The 23,095-nt window shown below is 36.4% G+C and overlaps 1 protein-coding gene across 2 annotated transcripts in view; it reads right to left on the bottom strand.

The window, feature by feature from the left end:
* Positions 1-1,004: 1,004 nt before the first annotated feature.
* The window catches only part of LOC149770173 (uncharacterized), a 69,597-nt gene continuing 47,506 nt past the window's right edge, over positions 1,005-23,095 (bottom strand). For both annotated transcript variants that reach the window (XM_089949287.1, XM_089949286.1), the window contains exon 2: positions 1,005-6,328. In XM_089949287.1, coding sequence (XP_089805413.1) covers positions 3,087-5,438 — 2,352 coding nt within the window. In that variant the 5' untranslated portion in view covers positions 5,439-6,328 and the 3' untranslated portion in view covers positions 1,005-3,086. The remainder of the gene's footprint in view (positions 6,329-23,095) is intronic.

Below are 23,095 nucleotides of genomic sequence, written 5' to 3'. Positions count from 1 at the left end.
TTTTAACTTTAGTATCTTTCACAGTAGTCAAAGATTGGAACATACATTGTTGGATCTGATTTATAAATCTATACTCCGCTAGTCTTTTCTCATATATTATTTCACTTGAAGAGAATAAAAACCATAAAGAGACAGAATGAGAAACAAAATGGAGGGTACATTTTGTTTCATATTCCTCCACATATTGTGATAAGGTAGACAAAGATATTATTTAAAGACCCTAATTACATCAAACTGTCCACTATAGTCAGCCTTGTTTAGGCAACACTCGAATATTTATACCCAACTAATCTTGGCTAAACTTCTCTCGTGTTGTTTCTTCCTCTGTAGCTCAAATTGCCGCTTATATACCCAGCTGATGAATAAGCTCAGTGTTTGGTTGGCTGATGCGTGGCCAATGGTGTAACGGTGTTAACAGGAAGTAACATTTTAAATCACTTTCTAACATCCAGTTCAATGATGGACGCTACAGACTTGTGAAATATTTATCTGACCAAAGTCATTACGTTATATCGAGGCTGAGGTCCATGTTTCAAACAGATAAATTAATATTCTAGTTCGCTGATGTGCCAAAATTGCGATGACTGTTCAACTATTCAGCTAGAAATCGATGTAGAGCTTAAAATTCTGAAGGGCGAGCTTTATTTGTTAGTTTACGTCTGTTTACATTTTTCCTTCTATAAGACTGGGGATTTAAATTTAATAGACTGGTTCAAATACCTTCGTGCTAGTAACGTGGAAGTAAATAACAATTTAGTTTTCAGTTTCAAGTGCGATGACGAATTTCCAGCATCAACAAAAGCACGACAGAAATATATGTTTACACGTGAAAACCCTCGATATATTGACTTGTCCACTCAACCTTTCACCTCGCAATCGTTTGAAGGTACGAAAGTAATGAGAAAGGCTGTCAACGTACGGAGATTTCGAAAGTTACAATTTTTGTTTCTTACCTTGCATTCGTGTAAGAAAGAATTCTTGACACAAGTACGATAGAACAACAATTTGTACAACTTTTCATGTTTTATTTCACTTCCATATGTATTTGATATATCATATGTCCAATCGATTGGCAGTGTTTTTAGCTAATGTATTCGAAATGGTGATGAAATTCACATGTATATTCTAATATATATTTATTAATATTTATTTTTGTATAGCTCTAATCCAAACGCTAACAGCGTAAACCCAAACATGTCTTGTAAACAGCGTCTACACTTATCGCTTGTAGTTATATGTTGAACAAGTACAGTAAACCCTGGTCTGACGTCTTGAAAACAGCGTCTGCACTTGTCGCTGTAATTATGTCTAGAACGAAGAGTAGACCCAGGTCTGACGTCTTGTAAACAGCGTATACACTTTTCGCTGTATTTGTAGAAAGAATAGAGTAGATCCTGATCTGACGACTTGTAAACATCGTCTACACTTTTCACTTGTAATTATATAATTCGGTCGACATAGGGAAGCCAGCATTGATTCCTTTTTACCTGTATTAACGGGAATTTTGAAAATGTATTGAAACAATGGAACCGTTTTCAAAGCGACACAATCTAGTGCGTCGTGCACGCACATCGATATAAGACTGAACAGAAAATTAGTTTTCAATAGTTTTATCTAAATGTTCCTTATCCATAGTTTATAATGGTTTATTTATCAACAACAAGAAGTATGTACTTCGTCTTGTGGAATAAATGTACGCCATTTCAGGTTGGCATCCTCTATAGGTAGAAAATCGAAGCTAAGGGGAAGTAACTGCGTTGTATACATCTATTTCGAGTAATTAAATTATTATTTCTTCTTCACACTTGATAATTTTTTATAATTTTTTGTGTGTGATTATAACTACTTTTAATCATGTAATGAAATCTGATGTAAAAAGAAAAATGTTAAAATATGGCCGGTGACGTTTAAGTTATTCGTTTCAGCTGCACTCATTTGATGCGAACATACACTATAAAGTACATGTGGACACATGCACAATAGCAAGAAAGGTACAAGTTCAAAAATGTTAAACAAATAAAGATGGTAAAGGTCACGTAACATCAGAAGTAACGCAGGAAACTAACTGCATGGCTAATGTTCACCCTTCTTGACACTGGTATATACAGATTTTGTATTTCATTTATTTATTAATTTTTTAAATCAGAAATCTTGCATCTTCTTTCATTGGTTTGATGTTATCTAAAGAAGAAACTAGTCAAAACGTAATCAAAATTCACTATACGTTCACTGCCCAAGTTATTTCTAGTGGGGGGGGGGGGCGCGGAAAGGGCTTGTCTCTTAAACGTAGGTATTTTACTTATACTATCTGGCTGCACGAACAATTTTCTATGTTTCTGTGCTTTTCACAAAATATTTACCAAATGATATAAAATGTTGCATTTATATAAAATGAACAAGACTAGCAACTTCTACATGAAAATTGTTATCAGCAACAAATGAACAAAGATTCCTTAGGTTGTCATTGTCCAGCACAATACCTGCCAGGTACTCTACGTGATATTATGAGTCAATAACCAGATTACCTATTTACACGTATAAACGTTCAACCCAACGACGAACATCACAGACCCATAATACGCAACCAGGTCAAGGTATATGCCGTTTACTTGTTATCACAGAACGCCACAGACAACCACGATCTACTGGAGAATAATGCTGCATCAAAATTATGGTTTTCAATTCATGATTATTTTGGAGTTTTTACTCTCTCATTATTATAATGATGTATTAAATTTGTTAAATCACGAAGAATGCCACGAGTTAATTTTCTCCGGGACATTCATATTTTTCCCCAAATATACCAATTCTCAGCAGGTTTCAAAATTGTAGAACCATCCCCATGTTCAATCACGGACTCAGCATAACATTTTCGTTGGTCAGTTATTAGATGCCAGCCAGTCAGATGTTGGAATCATGAGCTGAGTTGGAGTACGAGAAGATTGAGTTGCGTAATACTGTCAAAGCTGACATGCCAAATGATGAATTAGTCACAAATAGAAATACTGATGTGAGGTCATGTCAGAAAGGTCCTCAGTTTTGTAGAGTACTGCAGTACACGTTTGATTAACCCAAACTATGTCAAACTAAACTACCGATTCTTGTACAAAGTCTGCGTGCACCTCAGTACTTCCTCCTCCTCCCAGGTCATTAGATACCGACAGATCATCGTGATTATTCCATCGTTTGACTGAGTCACCCAAAGTTGCATCGGACTGAACATGACTGGGTTGACGAGCCGTAGGAAACTCAAAGGGCTCGTTTTTGTTATTTGTCTTTTGTCTATGTTTGTAATTCAGACTACAAAACTTTAGAAACATACCCTTTGGTTTTGGAAATAATCGTTTTAATCTTCCTCTTCTCTTTGTGTCTACTCTGAATTTTTGAAGAGGGTCAGCTCCATTCTGAACCGACATTTCATGAACACTGTTCTGTTCCTGGTCATGATCTTGCTTATCTAAAGTACTTAACCAATGTATGATGTTGTCAGTCGTTGATAACTGATCACTTGGCAAGCTATACATACTGCCTGCATTGAATCCATTGGAGGGTGGCCACGTTAGGGCACCGGAGGTTTCAGAAGACTCGGACCAATCGCTTGAGTCTTCCATTGTGCCGTCATTGACACTGAGGTAGTCCGAATTAGAGATATCTGTTGTGTAGCCACTATGTGAACCATAGTCTGTCGTACTGATTGAACCTCTCCATGGGTGAAACAGTCTCGATGTCCTTGCAGTCTGAATCTGCTGTTCACTCAATGGCGAACTTTGTCTAACGTTTTCTTGAAATGGATACAACTGGGATCCATGGAGTTGTGTAGCGCTGCCATTAACATAAACTATCTTTGACATTGGTCTCCTGGCCACTGACCTATCGTGTTGTCTGCTAGTTTTATAGTGATTACGGCCCCTTGATTGTCGCAACCTGAAACGTTCTCTATATGGATCTTCAAAACTATTATTGTAGTAGCTCTTTACACTCATTGTAATCGTGTTGGTATTCCTGCTATTGGACGAGGCAATGTCACCTAAACTATCTGTTGCTTTTAGCACATTTTTACTTCTAGAGTAAAATTTCTGTTTTCTTTTCTCAAGATCTCTGAAGTTAAGATTAGAATCAGTGATAGTACTATCCTTTCTGCTTGTGCTGGAACTACTAGAATTAATGGGTTCAAGAGGGATGTCCTCCACGTAACCTTGGTTGTCATGGTGAACACTGACCATGATCTGACTCACATTTACACGTCTGTCCTTGTTCGAAGACGTAGTACTACTTCTTTCCGATGAATTACTCCGTCTTGCAGTTCGAAGTCTGTCTTTCCTAGGGATTTCAATATCTAATCGTTCACGTGGATCTAAGGACGGACTAGAAAGATCAGATATGGAATGGGGTTGCTCGTTTGCCTGTGATATCGCGTTTGTACCATCCATTGGAATGCGATCATCTGCAGTTGGATCCTCAATCAGATTTTCGGAAGGATCCTCGTGGATACAACCACAGCTCGCAAGCTTAATTATCATCCCAACTATAAAGCTCATTAGCACAAGCGTGATGGTTCCCAACTTGAATACGTACCCTGTATCTGAATTTAGCACCCATATTGCACACATCACGATATTCTGAAGGAGTATCGCCGTGTAGAACAATACATATTTACATTGCACTCCCCTGAATCCCTGATCTATGAGATCAAATATATTAATAACAGAAACGTAAATTCTTTGTAGCAGTTTGACACACGTCAGTTTTCCTTTGCATTTCAAATGTAATGTTGTACACAGAAAGTATGTAATATAGTGTATTCCTAACGGAAGAGCTAACCAATAAGGTTCAGCCAGAGTGAAAAGCACTATGGAAGAGCACCGTGATATGAGCACTAGAAGCGTACTGGCCATAAGAAGCAAAACCCCTGAAGTTCTTTTTAATCTAATACTTGTCTTCTCAAAGTCCTCAGACTCATAAAGTGAGGACCCATAAAAATAGGTCCCTAGTGAAATGGCACTTGATAGCATGCTGATGATGACGGTTATGATAAGAAGTGCGCTGTCGCTTTCGTGTATTAACAGACTGTATGATAAAACGATCGCGAAAGGAAGACTTTGAAATCCAGTATGAATCAGCTTCAAGTTCAAGTACTCCACTAAATCACGTTCTTCGAAAAGAATCACTAATTTCAAACTTCTCCACACCAACCCGAGCTGGAAGGAATGAAATACAATACAAATTGTCCGTCCACATGTCTTGTCTGTGAAATCTTGCGTAATTGTGACCAGAGTGGCGGAGATAAAGTTGACAATAATGATGGGCGTCACGACAATTGTTAACAGCAGAATGAAAAGAACCTCTGACAAATTTCGGTGTTGAGCGACGGAACTGATCTGTAGAGCTGTCTCTACAACGAACAGTACTGACCCAATTAGCATGTACAGCGTCCCCATGGCAGGGATCCACTCACTGTACTTGCAGAACGCTTTCCGTGTTTAATGTTCCTTCCGCTGAAAAGTACACATTGTTTATCCGATGTAAAACCTGATAATAATTCATCGCTACAAAAATGACTCATGGGAATATAATACGCATTCCGCAAAAGAATACTATTCAACAAAAATAGAACATCAACTACTTGCAAAAAAGCATTCCACGTAAATTCGAAATTTTGAAAATAAACATAATTAGAATCAGAACATGGGCAACGCCACGTCGACGGAATACTCCATTACAATTGCATTACTGACCTCCTTTTGGAAGAATGTCAACACTTGGGGGATGGGCGCCTTCATTATGTAACTTGGTTTTGGCATGAATCATTTTTGCAATCATTTTACATTTTTTTTTATATCTGAGTAAATGATATAATAGTTTTATATAGCTAGGTACCAGGTAGCTACTTTTAGGTTGTAATCATTGTGATCATAGATTGTGCGGTTGAACAAATGTTGGCGTTAATCATAACATCGGTCCTGAATAAGTCGATACCCACAGTAACGCTCCTAATTAGTTACTATTCGGTAAAATCCTTCTCGATTCGAGCACAATGGAATTCTTATTCAGAGTAGCACACAATTGTTTTTTTCTGTAACAAATTTGCCAAAAGATACAAAAGGACCGTCCATTTTTATTATGCTCTGCCAAGTTTAAAGGCCTATTCTCAGGATCTGATATGATATCTAAATTCCGGGTGACAATTCTGGTAGTTCGCACTTGACCACTTCGGTATCCTACTTCTTCCCCACAGTGATAAACATCGAGGAACTGTCAATCACCCGCGTCCCAGCCTTTCTAAGGAGGTAATTTTGTCGAAATCGGTGACCCTTGCAGAACTGGTGACCTGAAAGATGTGAAGAATGGCGGTATATTGATATAAATCATAAACTGAGATTCCGATATTAAGTCGTGCATAATACGTATCCGTTGTTAAAATAATCTTAAAGATCGCTTTACACTATATCTAATTTCTTACTGTGGTGAATACGTGCGTAATCAAAAAGAACCATACTGGAGCATTATGTGTCTTTATCAAATTGATATACTGAACACATTCAAATTAATGTAACTCAAGCCTAAGATCCATGCTATAAATAAAACAGAAGTCCAGCTTAAATCGATTATGATATTAACTTGCTGACACTATTAAAATATGGGATCTACAAACTGTTCCCAGCATGACAGCTGTGGCAGGCAGTTGACCCTTACATTTCAAACAAAAGTCGCCGTGAAGATACTACATTTAGAGTCATTGTTCCGTATCATTTGAAATTCATTTTCACCGTCCAGTATAACGATTTCCGATAACTGTAAACATAACAGTATGAAGCCCTGTCCTCATTTATTCATATAGAACGCGCACCTTAATTGGCAAAAAAACATGTCCTGAGAGCCCATGTCGTATAATATACATTCACACACACACACACACACACACACACACACACACATATATATATATATATATATATATATATATATATATATATATATATATATATATATATATATATATATATATATATATATATATACAAACACAACTGCATAAGTGGTAACAGAGCAATTACAAAAATAGTTTTCTAATATTAAGAGAAAACCAAGGTCTTTGTAAAAGGAATAAACAAATTACAGGAACTAAATAAACGATAAACACAAACAAGAAATTCTGGATTATGACATGTCCGAATGACTGAAGGGTTCTACAAAACATAAAAAGAGTTTTAAAAAAATAGTTTTAAAATGAGTAAACCACATGTCTAGTTTGTGTCATTGACATAATATCACAGTGGGAGGGGAGATAACAATATTTTTTCAAGATATGACTTTCCATCCAGGCGGAGTAGCAATAACAAGACTTTTAATATAGCTGCTGTACTATCCATACTGAGCGTCATATCGGCACCATTTTCATGAAAGACAAACTGGATAAAATAGGTAGTCTTCTGGTGAAAACCCCATGTCAGGGTGGCTTTCTGTTCAAGTAAAGTTGTAAGATTTTGAACATTGCTGCCATTGTGGCCACATTGTATGTCAGACTCAAATCATTTAATTTAGAACCTGCCAAACATCATAAGAAGTCTTTTAGTGGAAACCCTTTTTTGATATGACAATTTGATCAGGAGGCGCAGCATTAACATTTTCAAGATGGCTGCAATGGCGGCCTAATTGGACATAAGATGGGCTCCATTTTCATTTATGCCCAACTAGACGCAAAAAGAACTCTCTTAGTAAAGCCCCATCTTGATATGACCATCTATTTGGGAGGAGTAGATTTTCAAGATGTCCGCTGTGGCAACCATATTGTATACTTAAACAGCACAATTTTCATATAGGACCAACTAGACCAAGGTATGAATATCTGTTTAATATTTCAAAGCAATTCTCCAAGTAGTTCAGGAGTAATAGCGATAATAAACTTGTTCTAAAAGACAGACAGACGACGGACGGAAAGCATAATATACCATGTCTTCTTCTGATCTATGACCAGTATAGCGTAGTAGTAGTAGTAGTAGTAGCAGCAGCAGCAGTAGTAATAATAGTAGTATAAATAGCTAAGAAATATTTACTTGATAAATATTGTAGCAATGTTTGTGTACGGGTGTTAATCTGATAAGTGACTGATTTTTTGATAAGATGTCATTGGGAGGGTTAGAGCCGCGGTAGCTCGGCTGGTTTAGCGTCGGACTCCTAATCCAAGGGTCGCGGGTTCAATACCCGCCCAGACCAGCACGGGTTGGCGGCTCCGGTATTTCCCTGGGACATATTTTTCTTCACTTTCCTATATCTTCGGCATGATGTAGCCAATAACGTGTTAAAAGTGCCCTTACAACCAACCAGCCACCACCACCATTAATTTAGGACAAATTATGTACGTGTGCATTTTATATTGGACCAACGCTGATTAGACTGTCGGTAGCATCTCTAATGTCCAGATAAATTGTGTTGATTTTGGTGCAAATCTGTTTTTGGGTGAACTCAACAGTTCTGCCAACATAATGAATGGTACAAATTTTGCATTTCAGGGGACATATGCCATTTTTGGCTCGACAGCGAAACCCTTTGCAGTTGTATATCTCTGAATTGTGGTCTTCTACAGTTACATTATGTACACAGCGTATGTAAATTATCACAACTGAGTATTTATCATTGACCCATGGCAAGTGATGTTGACTGAGCTAGAACAAAATGCGAACACAGCAGTAAATCCATGACTTCAGCTTGACCAAATATACTTCATGTGTTCAGTATTCACTTTTCTTTCTTTCTATGTAGTTTAATCTTTATCCCAGAAACAACCAAAACTGTTTATATTAATAAGATCTCTGCCCTTAAAATATATCCCCAATACCCTCAATGGCAGCCGATTAAAATACAATGTCGAAAAAAAATGCAGTAATTTAAGATGGTAAATTGCTCATAAGCCTGCCATATGCTTTGCTTGGCTACTTATGCTTCATTTTTATAATGAGGCTATTGTTTGGCTACTGATGCTTTATTTGGCTATTGAGGCTATTGTTTGGCTATTGAAGCTACTGCTTGGCTATTGAGGCTACTGTTTGGCTACTGATGCTTCATTTTTCTATTTAGGATACTGTTTGGCTATTGAGGCTAAGGCTTGGCTATTGAGGCTACTGCTTGGCTATTGAGGCTACTGCTTGGCTATTGAGGCTACTGTTTGGCTACTGATGCTTTGTTTGGCTATTGAGGCTATTGTTTGGCTACTGAGAATACTGTCTGGCTATTGAGGCTACTGTTTGGCTACTGATGCTTTGTTTATGATGCATATTTTACAATACAAATTTGTCCCATTGCCAACAGCCCTACAACCATGACAGATCTAGAAAGGGGGTGGGGGCATGTCTTATTGAATGATATACAATATTCAATTGCACTGTTACAACCGATTCGTCCAAAGAACTGCAAGCCTGTTTTCAAGAATAGTTAACACAGTTTGCAGCCAATATCGACAATGTTTAGTCTAACTGCTCTAGACTTGTTGTACTTACTTTGCCTTTTTTGCTCACCGAAAAAGGTAAAACAGATCGCTGTACGTGACTATAACTTTGTTGACTTAGGTCATACAACAATATACCAAAGATGTTAGGCTGTGTGTTCATATATTCGTTTCGTTAAAGAAAATAACGTGCTACCTCAAACACAAAACATGGTAACGCAGATTGAAACCAATTTCTTCACTGTACTATGATTTCTAACGTACGGAAAAAGGCATCAAAGTAAAAATAGTAAAAAACTAAAATGGATACCAAAGTGGACACGAGTGAAATAGTGCACTTTTTACTGTAATTCGAATACATGAAAACGACACAAATTAAAAGTTTTCTCGTCTTTTATACCTAGATGCAAACATGAAGGTATGTGTCCAGTGCATAATACAAAAACCACAATATAATTTTTATGGATATTAACATGGGTGATAAATGTGAAAGAAGGATACAACAGTGTCTAGGAAACTGAGATGCATGAGAACATTACGGGAATTTCAACTATTTTATTACGTTGTCTATAGCAGTTAAAAGTATTTCATTATCACAGACATTAAAACGTGAAAGCATTTCGGGGTGTAACTGTTATAAGTGATTCATACTACGCTTTAAGGCCTCACATTACTATATTACTCATAGTCGGGTTCAAATTTTTTACGGGAAAAACTATGGTGGTTTAAGCTGGACTTTTTCAGATGCGAATTTCAGCCCGAACACAATCTTAATTTCAAGACATATAAACACTCTGAATCAGACACAAAAAAAGACAAAAAATAAAAACAAATGCAAAGTAGAATTTAAGAAAATGCTCACAATGCATGCACATGAAGCAGAAAAGGGAAATATAAAAAGTAGATTCTTGTCACTTACACTGCCGTTTGTTTAACTTTGCGTGAACTGGGTACACTATGGTCCTATTTATAGTATAATTATAAATTACATCAATGCCCAACACAATGTCGGCAACAATTTTTTATACATCGCACGTGCCGAGTACACCATTCTGCTAGTATGGTAAACCTTTCTCTATGAGCCTGTGAAAGACAATAGAACAAGAGTGTACTCTTTTACTTCAGGAAATATCAACAGTTGAAAATACTCGAATGTATAATTCCTCTGCCACATCAGAGCAACCATGGTCGACGTCATACACTGCCAAATGTTCTGGAGAACAGGGTGATGAATGGACTTAAAATCGGACCAAAAAGTACTCGTGTATACACGTCTTTACAGGTACGTTTTTGACAGTTTGCGACTAAGCAACAGACTAAAAAGACCAAAGTTTGTCCAGAAAATCCTCTACCGAAAAAGCTCTCATTTAAAAAAAAAAAATCAAAAAGCGGACTTGGTTGATTAGAGCATTTGCTATGAGTGAAAATAATAGTTTCCAGAACTACTCAACCTTAAGCGGAACGAGATAACATAGTTAATCATATTATCATTGATTTGACTAGATATTTCGCAGATAAACTATATATATATATATATATATATATATATATATATATATATATATATATATATATATATATATATATATATATATATATATATATATATATATATATATATATATATATATATATATATATATATAATAACATGGCATTTAAAGTGTTGGTATAAAGCAAATTCATACACCAGTACTAATTGTAGATCAAACTGTGATCCGTCCATGGCGCAATAATACGAATATATAAACATTCTTCCAACGGCAGGCCTATAGATGAACGATGAATTTCTACTAATTGATTAATCATAAATGACATGAAAATAACGATAAAAAGTATTAATAGTGTCTGTTTTCTAAAGAAATTAAAATGGTACACAATTTCATCAGAATCCATTCTTTTTTTTTTTTTTCTCAATTCTCCTCTCCTCTCTCGTGCGTATGGGACAAAAAAAGCAGATATCTAAAGTGAGAGAGAAAAATATACGGCGCTGGAGAAAACATTAAAACTGAACTTGTAAAAAGTAACCTACAGTAATCTGGTTCGTCGTAACGGTATGTTTACGCTTTCCTTGGTATCTATCTACAGTGTACATAATATCGATGATACACATTTGCGATCTTCAGTCGACACTAGGCATATATGTTAAATTCGTCGGTTACGAAACACACATACTGTAGCGTATTTAATGCTTTGTTGTCTTTGTTTCTTAAACCTATTATAATGTTCTAAAACTCAACTAATAATTTTTAAATATAAAAATGTCCAAATGGTCGCATCAGACCTCTCTCTCTCTCTCTCTCTCTCTCTCTCTGGATTATCAAAGCTAGATACGAGCGAAAATTCATGAAAATACGAGCGTTGTTTATTGTGGCTTGTGTCATACGACGATGTCTCTGGACCTATGAATGATGCTAAAGTATGGTCAAACAGTCCAAAGGGGGAGGAGAGAGAGAGAGAGAGCGCAGTGGTGTCACTAGGAGGGTGACACCAAAGTGACTCTATACATTTTTTGAATGTTTGTCCAGGAAGGAGGTCCATGGGGGTGACACCATGAGTTACCACACTGGGTGACACCAACCCTAGTAACGCCAGAGAGATAGAGAGAGGGACAGATAATTTTATAATCTTTAGAAATGTTAGTTAAAGCAGAATAATGATTTAGATCAACTGTCAATATATTACAATATTTTAATTACCTCTTGTTGGTTCGTGATTTTACTTAGTTTATATTCCACGCTAATTTCCATATGCCAGTACCTGAATGCCTGACAGTTCAGGTTCAGTATACAAGAGGCTAACCGTCTTTGTAGTGCACTACTTACTTCATAAAAACCATATTTCATGTTTAAATCATGTCTTATTTTGATTTAATAAATCTGAATAAAAATAGAAACTCAAGAAGAAAACAATCAACTTATCAATTTGCAAATGTGATTGTGAACAACAACAAAAATCGTAGAACTACATTTTGTAGCGGACACACTCGCAGGAATGTGAGGAGTTCATTCACTCATTCAATAGACAGTTACCCGGAGCATATCGTAACTCCACTCCAGGTGCAACTATGTGTATTTATATGTGATATAAATAAAATATACGTATAGTATATACGCTGTATCAATGATATACCACTCACTGTATAAATTTTTCATTAAATGGAAACTCAACAAGCCTCGTTTCCTTTTACATTATATATGATATGTTTCGCAGAGAAACTATATATATATATATATATATATATATATATATATATATATATATATATATATATATATATATATATATATATATATATATATATATGCTTAGCGTATGTTTTCAGTTCTCAGTAGTAACCCAAATATACTTTCATTTATGGGCTAGGAATCATGAGTGACAGTGCTCAAAGAAGAGAATTAATTATTTATTAAGTCGACAAGCGAGCGGGTCTGCTACCACAAATACCATCTGGCAGGATCTAGAGATAGCACTTTCCGCTCTGCTTAGCGTATGTTTTCAGTTCTCAAAAGTAACCCAAATATACTTTCATTTATGGGCTAGGAATCATGAGTGACAGTGCTCAAAGAAGAGAATTAATTATTTATTAAGTCGACAAGCGAGCGGGTCTGCTACCACAAATACCATCTGGCAGGATCTAGAGATAGCACTTTCCGCTCTGCTTAGCGTATGTTTTCAGTTCTCAATAGTAACCCAAATATACTTTCATTTATGGGCTAGGAATCATGAGTGACAATGCTCAAAGAAGAGAGTTAATTATTTATTAAGTCGACAAGCGAGCGGGTCTGCTACCACAAATACCGTCGACTTTGTACAATTCATTTTTGGTGACGTCACCATGTATGGTCGAGATGATGTAGCAAAACATTTAGACTTGTTTTGTGATTTAACTAAACAACGCCTTCAGATTTCAGGTGAAAATGTATCATGTCAAGGAGATCGTTTACTCGAAAGACCTGTGCTTAATGTGATTTTGCATAATTTTAGTATTTTAGTCACTCGTGAACCAATACGAATGAAAAACGACTTTTTTAAGAAGAAAGATACCTGGATATCTTTATTTTATAAATAAAAAGCAAAGTTGGAAATTTATTCTTTTCTTACAATTATTTTTTTTCTTTTTGGATAAAGTACTTTGGAACGTGCAAATGAATACGAATTTATCAGGATAAAAATGGTTCATGAAAATAAATAATGCTTTTTAATAGCACTCGATAGGTTAAAATTTCGCTCAGTTCTTTAAACATATGTCGATGGTAATACAAACAAAACACGACGCTTAAACTAATTCGTTTAAACTAATTTCGATCGTGACCATGGGCATACGAGAAAATGAGGCTGAAAAGGAAGTAGTTACTAGATGAGCGACGGACGATCCAAAAGAAAATATCAGATGAAGAAGGTAATGCTATTTTACACGTACTTCTTCAATGAAATTTGGCAAGTCTGGTATTAATTAAGAGGAATATCTGAATTCTTTCAGTATATGTATGGAACATCTTCAAACGTTTTAACAACATAATTAAAACGCTCCGTGTGTGAATCACACCCTGATGTTCCATTGATACATATAGGTTCGTTTTAGTGCCATGTACACGAAGTATGGGTACTAACATTTCTACTTTGTGTATCGTGGGAATCAATGGATTCCATCGAATACGCCTGAGAACTGTTTGCTCGTGCAGTTTCGGTGAGAATTTATCCAATAAAAGCATTCGAATCTATTCAGTGCGTAACTGCACAACAGTTTGAGCTAGAACTCTTTTCCAGCGGAAGTCCTGGAATCGTCGCTAGCCGGGACCACAAAATATAAACAGGCAGCGCCGGATGAAAATTCGAATGCTTAAGATAAACCTTGGTACGACGTTTCTCAAGCTACGCGTGGTATAGCTTGAGAAAGCAGTTTAATGTGAAAGAGTCCTCTCTTGTGTTTCTAAATACTACTGTACATACAGATTTCGCATTTACATGATATAAAAAGAATTACTCAATCGGTCACATCAAGTACCTATTCCATCGCATAATAACGCTCGCCCGACTGCGAACAATCTAGACCAAGATCTAATCTAGCATAATGAACGACATATCTGGGTCTGTCTTGTTTTTAGTTCGTAAACATAATGTTCTGTAAGCCAGATATTGCAATGCAAAACTAAGGACAGCCCTTTTACTATTCATTCACAACGTGTACACCTTAAAATGTTGGACGCCAGTGTACTTCGGTTTTGGTGGACAGTACCTCAAAACTCGATACCTAGCCCTGACAGCCGTTAAATATTCTCAACATTCTGAGGTTATGTATATGGAAGAATTTGCAAAGGAGTATTAGATCTCAAAATAGTTATAGGAAGGGATATGTAAGAATTTTAGACATGAAATTTTAAGACAGGGCATGTAAGAACTCAATGTATGTCGTGTGTGAGACGGGATATATAAGAATTCAAGATTTGTCATGTGTAAGACGTGATATGTAAGAATTCAAGCTACGCCATGTGTAAGACGGGAAAAGTAAGAACTCCAGGTATATCATGCGCAAGACGGGATATGTCAGAACTCCAGGTATGTCATGTGTAAGACGGGATATGTAAGAACTCCAGGTACGTCACGTGTTAGACGAGATATATAAGAACACAAGATATGTCATGTGTAAGACGGGATATGTAAGAGCTCCATGTATGTCATGCGCAAGACGGGATATGTAAGAGCTCCAGGTATGTCATGCACAAGACGGGATATGTAAGAACTCCATGTATCTCATGTGTAAGATGGGATATGTAAGAACTGGTATGTCATGTGTTAGACGAGATATGTAACAACTCAAATTATGTCGTGTGTGAAACGGGATATGTAAGAACTCAAGGTATGTCGTGTGCGAGACGGGATATGTAAGAACTCAAGGTATTTCATGTGTAAGACGGGATATGTAAGAATTCAAGATATGCCATGTGTAAGACGGGATATGTAAGACCTCCAGGTATGTCATGCGCAAGACGGGATATGTAAAAAACCCAGGTGTGTCATGTATTATGCGGGATATGAAAGAACTCAAGATATGTCATGTGCATGACGGTGTAATGGTGCAAAATTGTTGTAGATGTCTCTCGCAGAACTATTTGTCGTGGTCAGCGTGACATGCAACCATTAAGATTGACGTGGGGCTAGGCTCTCAATAAATTGGTAACTTGCAATGATTCATCTCTCCTGTTTGGATGCATAATTGTATTTTAATTAGAGACCATTAGAATGATGGTCTCACAGACACAAGAGTTTATGTTAACGTAGAGTCAAGCAATGGAAAATGACAAAGTTGAGACAAGCCACAAACAATCTTTGTTCATTTGAAATAGGCATCATAAAATGAAATTCTTCAAGAATATTTATTACAAAAGGCGGACCAGAGAGAATTACTCTGACTTTGATGGGAGTGTTACAATTTTGGCGATTAGAGAAAGTTAATGCTGATTGGCTATGCCAAACGTGGGGGGGGGGGGGTACACGAAATTCAATGTTTTAAGCGCTGTCCCTTGCGAAATTCGGCAGTCCAAATTTTCTGCCAAAAGGGAAATTGGGGGGACTTTGAGGAAATTAGAAGGTTTTTTTTTCGTTGAATAAATTGTCGAAGGGAGGGGGTCTGGAAGAATTTGAGAGACCAGGCACCAGAGAGAGACTCTGCTGGACAGAAAGAGCTATTCTCGAAAAGGCACAAAGGTGTTGTCCCAATCGCGTACAATATATTCATTTATGTAATTTTCTAATTATTTCTTGAATTTATTCATTTCAAATTATATTTCCATTTTCCTTGAGTTCAGAAGTTAATTTTTCATTCAATGATCTTGAAAATTATATAACTCCTGTATTGTAAGAATATCATAAAATATTTCATTGATATAAATGTGTTCGGATTTTGTGGTTTGTATGCAATATAAATCATACGTCGAAGGAATCTCATGCATTACTCTGATACAAATTGTGAGAATTAATTTATCTGTCTTAAATGATTCGTATCATGTATGCTGCGAGTTGATTTTACTATGTTTATGTCAAGGAATCGCTAGTTAACAAGTAATGTGATTAAGACAAGATGTGAAGTCCATTAATTCATTTGTATAATTAAAGCTGTGACTTATCTTAACCAAGAAAATCGGTGTGTATCGACTGACATAGCTTAGCTAGTAATGTACAGCCCACACTGGGATGTAATACTTTATCTAGGAGGTCTAGTTATGTCATGTTTCCAGTTATGAATGCGGCTAGCAGCTAAGGAAAATGGCACTAATTTTATGACAATAGGGTTGTGTGTATCAGTATCAGGTTGTGAAATGACCATATTAACTTAGTTCTGTTGAATTATGAAAGACGATATCTGACGTAAATAGAGTGGGAATAGTGTTCGATCTTGGATCCCTGAAAAATATTTAGGCTGTGTATTACATTTATTGAAAAGGAAAAAAAAAGCACTATACCTGTGATAAACAGTGGGAAAAAGGAAAGCAAACTACACACAAATTAGGGTTGTTTGATCAAAAATGCAGAGAGACAGAGAACAAAGCAATGCTGACCTGTCACCAACAGTGCTTGGGAAAGGACTGGAGGCAACCAATTATGCTGATATGCTGGCAATTTGAGTTCGATCATTCACTCGATTCTACGATGAAATAATGTTTTATGTGTGTAACAGAACAACAGCTAATTGTATTTCGCATAAATTTTGTAAAAGAATTTCTAAGAGAAGTGTATCACTCAAATGTCATGTTCAATTTCATTTTATTTAATTGATTAAATTGTTATATTTTACATACAATTCGTATTGTTCTATTCTATATCCCTGCTCAGATCTCTGTTATTTGATCCATTAATTTCATAAGCTATCTGATTGTTTACTCAATCAAGGCAACAACACAGTAGTCGGCTACGAAGAAGAGTTTGCCTCCCATGGCAGTAAAAACATGGTTTTGGGGGCAAGTAGAATATCTATCTATCTATATATATATATATATATATATATATATATATATATATATATATATATATATATATATATATATATATATATATATATATATATATATATATATATATATATATATATATATAAACGGCTTGGATGACAACTATTTTCAATCGCATCAGCCTGTTTAGTATACACTGTTATACAGAACTGTCATCTAGGAAAAGAGCTTGTGTTTTCACTGTGAGCATCACATGGTGTTAAAAATGACATTCAGGCATGAATATTGCAGGTAGAAATTTGGGGTTGGGGTGCATACATTTATTCTGCTATGAACTGCCATTGACTTATTTGGTCAATACATAATATTCGTATGCTTTGTTTTAATATAGGTATCCAAAAATATGGACCTCACTTGTGTACTTGATTTTTATGATTTTTTTATACTAGGTCGCTGACTGCGGCATTAATTTGTACATAAAAACTGGCCATGCCTCCTAAATGTATCCTCAATTATCTTTAGTAACTTTGATGAGCAATGCTGAATCTGAGTCTATATTAGTGCACGACGACCAATCATCTGTAGATACATACAGCGAGTAACGACTGACAAATCAGTATACTGGTTTTGCTTTGCACACTTTGTCAAAATATATCCGGTTACTAAAATTAAATAACGTGCTATAAATGTATCAGATTATTAAACCTACACAGTGATCTCAAACACGTGCAATACAATTGAACGTCTTTGGCTTCGTTGGAAGAAGGCAAATGGTCCAGTATATGTGAAATGTGAAACAGTCCAGGTGATATACTTACTGGATCGCAAAGAGCACCTAAGTGAATTTAATTATAATGTGATTTAATGCATAGGTTATAATCGATCTCTCAGGTATGAAAAATTGCTTCAGGTAAGAAGTGATTTTTACAGTATTTTCGCATATATAAACCTCCCCCAAATGAAATGGAGAGATATTAATCAATTTGCTGTTCACAGTTCAGTGCATTATGCGCACTAAAATATGGTATAGATTAGGTATGATCTCATATTCCTCATGTAAGGAACTGAAAAGAGCAATCGATCGAACAGGAAGGACATTTAAAATGGATTAATTTCCAGTAAATGAACATGAGATTTCATTATAAGACATCAAAACATATTATTACTTAGATAAGACTCGTAAACACAATAGAATTGCTTAATTGTGAATGTACTGACAATCTATGAATGTTATTTTCTCTCGGACGCACAGAAACCTTTAATTCTCCAATTTATTATACGAAATATATCTCGGTATTAGGCGTCCGGGGTGGTGGCGGTGTTGGCATTGGCAGCAATAGCAAAGTAGTGACGATAGTTGTAGAAAAATAAAACTGCCAAAAATTCATGAAAATATCATTAGGAACACCATTATTTATCAAACATGCTTTAGGTGTATTTATACGTAACACAGCATTAATTTTCTCCCACATCACACTGTACTAAGCAGAACAGAAATTTAAACTCGCCCTTACCAGGCAAGATCGTCCTTTAATTTTTAAAAGAAAGTTATCCCTTGAATTAATATAAACACTTCGAAGTAACGATAATCACTACGAAGCTCGTTTATAAGATGCATATAAAAACAGCATTTAGACATCGTTAGGCGCAAATGCAAGTTAATGTTGTTTTTCTCCATTAGAATTGTAATATATTCATAAAAATAACAAGAGTCCCTTGAAGAGACTGGCGCTCTACTGGGCGAAAAGATTCAACATAAGACCAGTTTATCCTTAAACTTGTCAAGTGTTGAAACCATCTCTGACATTTGTCAGCAATAACATGATTTTCAAAATAATGTTGTGGTACACACACACGGGATGCCAGCGTGGCACTATTTCTATTTAGGACAAAGTCGTTTGGTGTAAAGAAGATGTCATAATTTTCATCGATTCAGTGGAATTAGAGACAAGATTTGGAAGAGTGTCGGTGTGTCAGTTATATTGGATGTATGATTGACACCATTTGCATTCAGGACGTGGTGAAGAACTCATCATAATGATTTCCCATTCAAGGGAACTAGTGACAACAAGACTTTTAAGACAGTAATCATGGCGGCCATATCGGATACACAAATGGCACCATTTTCATTTAGGACCATCTATGTAAGACAAGAAGTCTATTGGTGAAAACGTCGTGTTGATATAGCCATCGGCTTGGAGAGGAGTAGAGATAACACATTTTCAATATACGACTTTCCATTCAGGAGAAGTAGCAATAACAAGATTTTTAAGATGGCTGCCACGGGGGCCATATTAGATGTCAGATCTGCACTATTTTCATTTAAGACCAAATGTACCCCATAAGAAGTCCTGCGCTGAAAACCCACGTTAATATGATTTTCTGTTCAGGAAGAGTTGTGATAACATGATTTTTTTAAAGATGGCTGCCATATTGGATGTTAGATTGGCACCATTTTTATTTAGGAACACCCTTACATTATATGAAGTCTTTCAGTGCAACCCACATTTATACGACCATCTATTCAGGAGTAGCGATAACAAGATTTTAAAGATGGCTGCCGTGCCAGCCAGTCAGACCGGCAACATTTTCATTTAGGACCAACTGAACATCATAAAAGTCTTTAAGTAGAAAACTCGTGTTGATATGATCGTTCATGTAGAAGGAGAAGCAATGACAAAATTTTCAAGATGGCCAATGTGGCGTCCATATTGGACCTTAAGTCGACACCATTTTAATTTAGCACCAACAAGACATCTGACGAAGTCCTCTATGGATAACCCCATGTTGATATAACCATCCGTTCAGCAGAAGTAGCAATAACACGATTTTCAAGCTATCTGCCACTGAAGCCATAACGAACATCGTCAGATTGGCACCGTTTTCATTTAGGACCAACTAGACATTATAAGAAGTCTTCCTGTGAAAACTCCATGTTGATATGTCCATTCATTCAGGTCAGAAGGAGTAGCGATAACAATATTTTTAAGATGGCCAATGTCTCAGCAATACTGGAATTTAAATGGACATCATTTTCATATAGCACCAAGTAGACATCATAAGAAGTCTTTCAGTGAAAAGCACATGCTAAACCAACAATCCATTAAGAAGTAACGATAACAACATTTTCAAGCTGCCGCAATAGCGGTCTTACTGGACGTCAGATTGGCACCAGTGTTATTTAGGACCAACTAGATATCACTGGACGTCTTTTAGCGAAAGCCCTTTGTTGATATGACCATCCACGCAGCGATAACAATATTTTCACGATGGCTGCTGTGGCTGCGTTATTGGATGTCCGAGTAGCTCAGTTTTCATTAAGGTCCAGCTAAACCATCGGATGAATGTGTGTGACGTTTCAATCCTGCAAACAGTCTAGAAGGAGTATCGATAAAACACACTTGTGCTGATGAATGAACGGATGAACGTCAAACGACAGACGGCGGTGAACGGACGTATGGCAACAGACCATCCCATATGTTATTCTGGTCTAGGACCAGAAGAGCTGAAAATAACTGAATAAAACGGGCGGATAGTGCAGTTCTTCCTCGCAGATACGCACCGTCATGTATATTTTATTACGAGTTGTTCTAAAAAACATAAACAATGCACAGACATACTACAAGTGGTGTCTACGAAGTTTTAAAAAGCAATGAACTGAACAGAAGTTATATGGAGAGAGAGAGAGAGAGAGAGAGAGAGAGAGAGAGAGAGAGAGAGAGAGTTTTACCTTGAGATAAAATGTATTATTCACAGTATCTGAACAGGTATGCGTGTATTCTCTTACTGATGTGGATGTGTCGACTTTCTGTCGATCTTAATGATAATCTGTGAGTTAAGAAACGACTGAATGTCATCAAAAATGAATGGAAATGAGATAAATTTGCCGCACAGTGTACCAAAATAAGACGGCAATCCAAACAATTACCGGAAAAAATTATACAGTCGCACCGGTTCCGCTACTGTGTAATTGGTCTTTTTTTTTAGGAGTCAACATTTTCATAGATCATTTCTGTGGGCGAAAAGAAAAGGGATGGCAACATCAGGCGGATACACTTTTCACACTGCATACCGTATATTGTATTTGTAGTCACCGTATTCACAAATCTCAGCTAACCGTGCGTTGTACTTGTAATAACAAATCGCATCTGTTAACTGTACGTTTGCTTGAAATCACAAATCTCTCAAAATCTGTTGATTTTGATCAGCTTGGTGTCAGCAATCATACTGACACAGGTCTCCCCATATAACAGTTCAGAGCCTTAAAAATATGACAGTCCGAGACGGAACTGTACTCCGATTATGCGCTATATTTGCCTGTACATGAGGGTAATAACATTTGACAGTTCAAGAGGGAACTGTTTTCCGAAACATATACAAGACAAACAAATAAAACAAAAAAGCTGTTGTGTTTGCAAAACTTTACATGGCTTTTTCTACAGGAATCAAATCTTTAAATGTATCATGTTTCAACTAGTTTATTTCATATATATATATATATATATATATATATATATAAAGTTGAGCGTTTTGCATTTTATATTTGATACTGTTGTACTCAAGTTTTAAATTTTTTAAAGGATTTAATTTCCAATCTTTTCTTTTTTTATTGCACATTTTTCGAACTTAACTCTTTATCGGCAGTACATATCCACTTTTGTGCTGCGGTACCATAAAACACTAACACTATTAAATGCATACGCCTATCTGATGATAATAAAATCTGACAGAGAGTGAAATATTTTCAGATCGCACTCTCTATTTACCCCTAACAGAGGACAAGAAATGACATTCCGATTGAGAACTGTATTCCAATTGTGCGCTCTGTTTACCTTTAGCGGAAGATAATAAGATCTGATAGTTCGAGAGTGAATTGTACTTTGACCGTGTTCTCTATTTACCCCAACCCGAAGATAAAAAGGACGTATATTCCGAGAGGGAACTGTACTCCGATTGTACTCTCTATTTGCCTCTATTAAGGATAATAACAACTAACAGTCGGAGTGGGAAGTGTATTCTTATTGCGTTCTCTTTTTACTCCTACCCGAAGATAATATGATCCGACATACTCAGAGGGAACTGTATTCCGACTGTGCTATCTATTTACCTGTGCCTGTCCAGACGGAAACGGCATTCCGACTTATTCACCTGTACCTGATGATAATCACGTCTGATTATCCGAAAGGAAACTATATTCCAATTGTGTACTGTATTTACCCTTTACCCGATGATGCTATATTGATCGCAATAGGTATCAGAAAATAACTACATTCAGAGTACAATGGAAAGTGCCATAAACACCCATTCAAGTGCCTTTTGAGCGGAGATAGTGGAAATATCAGATGTGAAAACAGGTCTTGTAAGAGAGAGAGAGAGAGAGAGAGACAGAGACAGAGATTGCTTGACGGGGCCGTCAACTTTATGCGTATCGAACTGTTTTAACAAGCACATTTGAGCAAATCTTCCCGACAATGCGTCCAATGCACTTCTAAAGACGGTGTGTTATTCATCTTGTTAGTGAAGCAATTATTGGATGACACGAGGTCTCTAAAACACGTGTCGTCAGTGAGACGCTTGACACGAAATTTGACGCAGCCAATTTAACTGACAATGCTATTACAACAAAGCCATTGCTCTTGCAACAATGGGCTACATGGTTCCACTCCAGACAATCGCCAAATCTGGCACAAGTGGCTGAAGAGTG

The sequence above is a fragment of the Sinohyriopsis cumingii genome, unplaced genomic scaffold, assembly GCF_028554795.1.
Source record: "Sinohyriopsis cumingii isolate HCF-2022 unplaced genomic scaffold, ASM2855479v2 utg002552l, whole genome shotgun sequence".
NCBI classification, from domain to species: domain Eukaryota; kingdom Metazoa; phylum Mollusca; class Bivalvia; order Unionida; family Unionidae; genus Sinohyriopsis; species Sinohyriopsis cumingii.
The sequence above is the reverse complement of the archived record's forward strand: the minus strand, read 5'-3'. Positions and strand labels throughout refer to the sequence as shown.